This window comes from Camelina sativa, chromosome 9, assembly GCF_000633955.1.
Source record: "Camelina sativa cultivar DH55 chromosome 9, Cs, whole genome shotgun sequence".
NCBI classification, from domain to species: Eukaryota; Viridiplantae; Streptophyta; class Magnoliopsida; order Brassicales; family Brassicaceae; genus Camelina; species Camelina sativa.
The window spans coordinates 2,967,868-2,971,883 of record NC_025693.1 but is presented as its reverse complement, the minus strand read 5'-3'; the positions used below and the strand labels follow the sequence as shown (position 1 = coordinate 2,971,883).

General features: G+C 36.2%; 1 protein-coding gene across 1 annotated transcript in view; it reads left to right on the top strand.

The window, feature by feature from the left end:
- The window catches only part of LOC104710317 (protein NSP-INTERACTING KINASE 2-like), a 4,674-nt gene extending 2,426 nt beyond the window's left edge, over positions 1 to 2,248 (top strand). Inside the window, 5 exon segments of the mRNA XM_019229744.1 lie at positions 430 to 527; positions 620 to 772; positions 877 to 1,218; positions 1,292 to 1,671; positions 1,766 to 2,248. Coding sequence (XP_019085289.1) covers positions 430 to 527; positions 620 to 772; positions 877 to 1,218; positions 1,292 to 1,671; positions 1,766 to 2,095 — 1,303 coding nt within the window. The 3' untranslated portion in view covers positions 2,096 to 2,248.

Below are 4,016 nucleotides of genomic sequence, written 5' to 3'. Positions count from 1 at the left end.
TTTGTGTTGAAAATTGTGGAGCAGGAGGGTTAATAATAACAGCCTGACAGGAACAATTCCAAGCTCATTGGCAAACATGACCCAACTCACTTTTTTGTACATTCTCTTTCTTTTATTTTCTTTTTCATTTTCTTCTATATATATAAATAATGTATATATGTTCATATATTTCGAAATTATTTTTGTTTCAGGGATTTGTCGTACAATAACTTGAGTGGACCAGTTCCAAGATCACTTGCCAAAACATTCAAGTAAGTCTATTTCTGTGAAAGAATATATGTCTGCTCTGTTTTTACTCTGTTTTGAGAAAGAAACAGTGTAATGGTAAATTCCATTGTCTTTTCTTTGTAATTTTTCCACTTCTATACGTTACCAAAGTTATCCTATATAGTTTTTTTTATTTAACAGTTTTTGTTACTTGTTATCCAGTGTTATGGGCAATCCTCAGATTTGTCCAACTGGAACTGAGAAAGACTGTAATGGGACTCAACCAAAGCCAATGTCAATCACCTTGAATAGTTCTCAAAGTAAGTAAAATCTTTTAAAATAAACGAATGTAATAATTGAATCCTATGGAATGTAAGCTAAAATGGTGTTTTTGTTGTTGTTGTTTGGTTAGATAAATCATCTGATGGAGGAACAAAAAACTGGAAAATCGCGGTAGCTTTCGGTTTAAGCCTTACTTGTGTTTTCTTGTTGATCATTGGCTTTGGTTTTCTTCTTTGGTGGAGAAGAAGACATAACAAACAAGTATTGTTCTTTGACATTAATGGTAAGTTTCACATTCAATAACACAAATCCTTTTTTTTATAAACTGCAAACTATTGAATGCGAAATCGGACCAATGTGTGTGTGTTTGAATTTGGACTTACTTAGAGCAAAACAAGGAAGAAGTATGTTTAGGGAATCTAAGGAGGTTTAGTTTCAAAGAACTTCAATCTGCAACGAGTAACTTCAGCAGCAAGAATCTTGTCGGAAAAGGAGGGTTTGGGAATGTGTACAAAGGTTGTCTTCACGATGGAACCATCATCGCGGTGAAGAGATTGAAGGATGTAAATAATGGCGGTGGAGAGATTCAGTTTCAGACTGAGGTTGAAATGATAAGCCTTGCGGTGCACCGGAACCTCCTCCGTCTTTACGGCTTATGTACTACTTCCTCTGAACGGCTTCTAGTTTATCCTTACATGTCCAATGGCAGTGTCGCTTCTCGTCTCAAAGGTAATTTAGAAACACCTCTAATTAAGCTCGATTCCTTTACATGAATTGACACGGTTAACGATTGGTCTTGCAGCTAAACCGGTATTGGATTGGGGCACAAGAAAGCGAATAGCATTAGGAGCAGGAAGAGGGTTACTGTATTTGCACGAGCAATGCGATCCATAGATCATTCACCGTGACGTCAAAGCTGCAAACATACTTCTGGATGATTACTGTGAAGGGGTTGTCGGAGATTTCGGGTTGGCTAAGCTTTTGGATCATGAGGAGTCGCACGTGACAACCGCCGTGAGAGGAACAGTTGGTCACATTGCACCTGAGTATCTCTCAACAGGACAATCTTCGGAGAAGACAGATGTGTTCGGTTTCGGGATTCTTCTTCTCGAATTGATTACTGGATTGAGAGCTCTTGAATTCGGAAAAGCAGCAAACCAAAGAGGAGCGATTCTTGATTGGGTAAGATGTAAAAGAGTAAATAAAAATTGATCTTCTTGTTTCAATTAGGTCAAAGATACTCACTTTTAGGGTTTTTCTTTGGGTTTACTTGTAGGTGAAGAAACTACAACAAGAGAAGAAGCTAGAACAGATAGTAGACAAGGATTTGAAGAGCAACTACGATGGAATCGAAGTGGAAGAGATGGTTCAAGTGGCTTTGCTTTGTACACAGTATCTTCCGGTTCACCGTCCTAAGATGTCTGAAGTTGTGAGAATGCTTGAAGGCGATGGTCTTGTTGAGAAATGGGAAGCTTCTTCCCAGAGAGCAGAAACCAACAGAAGTTATAGTAAACCTAACGAGTTTTCTTCATCTGAACGTTATTCGGATCTTACAGACGATTCCTCGGTGCTTGTTCAAGCTATGGAGTTATCAGGTCCAAGATGACAAGAGAAAGTATATATATATATATATCGATTTGGGTTTGTCAAAAACATATATAAACTTGTGTATTTTGTTTGCTTTATGCTACAATTCTGTACAGGTTTTGGTGTCAGAAAGTCATATTTTCTAAGTGCCTGTTGAAAAAATTATCCTATAGATCCGGTTGTGTTCGATCTTTACTTAAATGAGATTCCTCTGTTTCTTCAAGAAAGATGAGACTTGAGAGCGTCTTGAGACTTAAGAGTGGGATTGGTAAGACACTTAAATAGGACTAGTTGATGCAAAAACTATAAAACAGCTGAAAGTGTAGCTTTAAGAGCACTTAAAGAAGTGGACTTTCATCACATATAGTTTTCTTTCTATCCACTAAAAAAAACTTGAAATTGATTCTCAAGGGACAGGCAAAACTTGGTAAATAAGGAAGAAGAGAACTGTCAATGCGACGAGGAGGCCGAGAATGAGGAAAGATGCAATTGTGAATGAGAGTAAAGTTTAGGGGTTCAGATAGGGCGAGAGGAGGCCGAGAATAAGGAAATATGCAATTGTGAATGAGAGTAAAGTTTAGGGGTTCAGATAGGGGGAGACTTTTGGAACAGGGTCTTGAGAGCATCTTGTCACCAGTGTTTTTGGAAAGTGCCATAAGTTTGACGAGGGAAGAGTAATGAGAATCAAACCAAATGGAAGTAATATTGTTCAAGTCAAAGGAGAACATCTTGTCCGCTATCGATAATGTCCCTCCTGTGTTGTGGTTAGTGAGCCTCCAAACGTGTTGCATACCATCTCCACCTGTCTCTGAAATCAACACAAGACCACGGTCATCATCATCTACACTTTCCATAAACATATCAATAGATGATGATGATGATGATGCTATCTATAATAGGATTTGGAACTATTCGAAACACCGCCTTGTGTAGATCAAAAGCAACCAACTTAGTCTTTTCTTTGCTGAGCCAATAAAGCCATCCGTTAGCAAAATCTGGTGCATGCTCGTGCTTTATCCGATGACGATGAGGAGGTGGAGTCACCCGCCTCCATTTCTAAGAACCGAAACCGAATACCTCGCATGATGATGAGGTGTTCTTGTTACTTTTCTCATGTCCTTCATGCAACACTGAGGTGTGTTTAATGGTATGTAACCAGACTAGTTTGTATGTTCCTTTGACGTAGTCTTTTCCAAATCCAAGGCGAGAGGACTCTACCTTGATGTTGTTCTTGTCTACATAATGCTTCTGTTGAAACCTGTAAAAAGGGAGCTTCTGAGACCACCTTGTGTCTGGGTTTATCACCTCAACTGGTTTTGTCATGTCCACACAGCTATATAAGCAAAAAATACCATTAAAACTCTTGGAAAATAGCATCGTCCTCACCTTGTGTTTATTGCTTGTTAAGGATCTAAAGACTTCTATATATTAGAAGGCTTTGGCTCATATACTTTAGGAACCTATTTAATTATAAAAGGTAAATATTCACTCCTATATAAACAAATCAATCGTCTCATATTTTTCACCAAACAAAATAATTTATTCAAAAACACCAGTTATTTTTCAACTTTGTTATATTTGTTAAACTTTTTTGATGATAAGGTATTTTTTTTTTATTTTTTTTAACCAAAATTTTCTCCTGCTTTTTTTTTTTCAGTTTGAAATATGTAAGATTATATATGCACCTTTTTTTCTTCCTAATACTGTATTTTAAATTTTATTGTAGTATTTCTAAATTGTTTTATTTAATTTATATTTTCATCTTTGAATTATTTAATATTTATATATTATTGTGCTTATAACTTTATATTATTTATTTAATTATGTTAAATTAATTTTCTTTTAATTTCTCAATTTTGATTGGTTGGTTACAAACTATTGTGATGATACATCATTGAAGTGGTGATACATAAATGTTTTTTGAGCCAACAATTTTAATG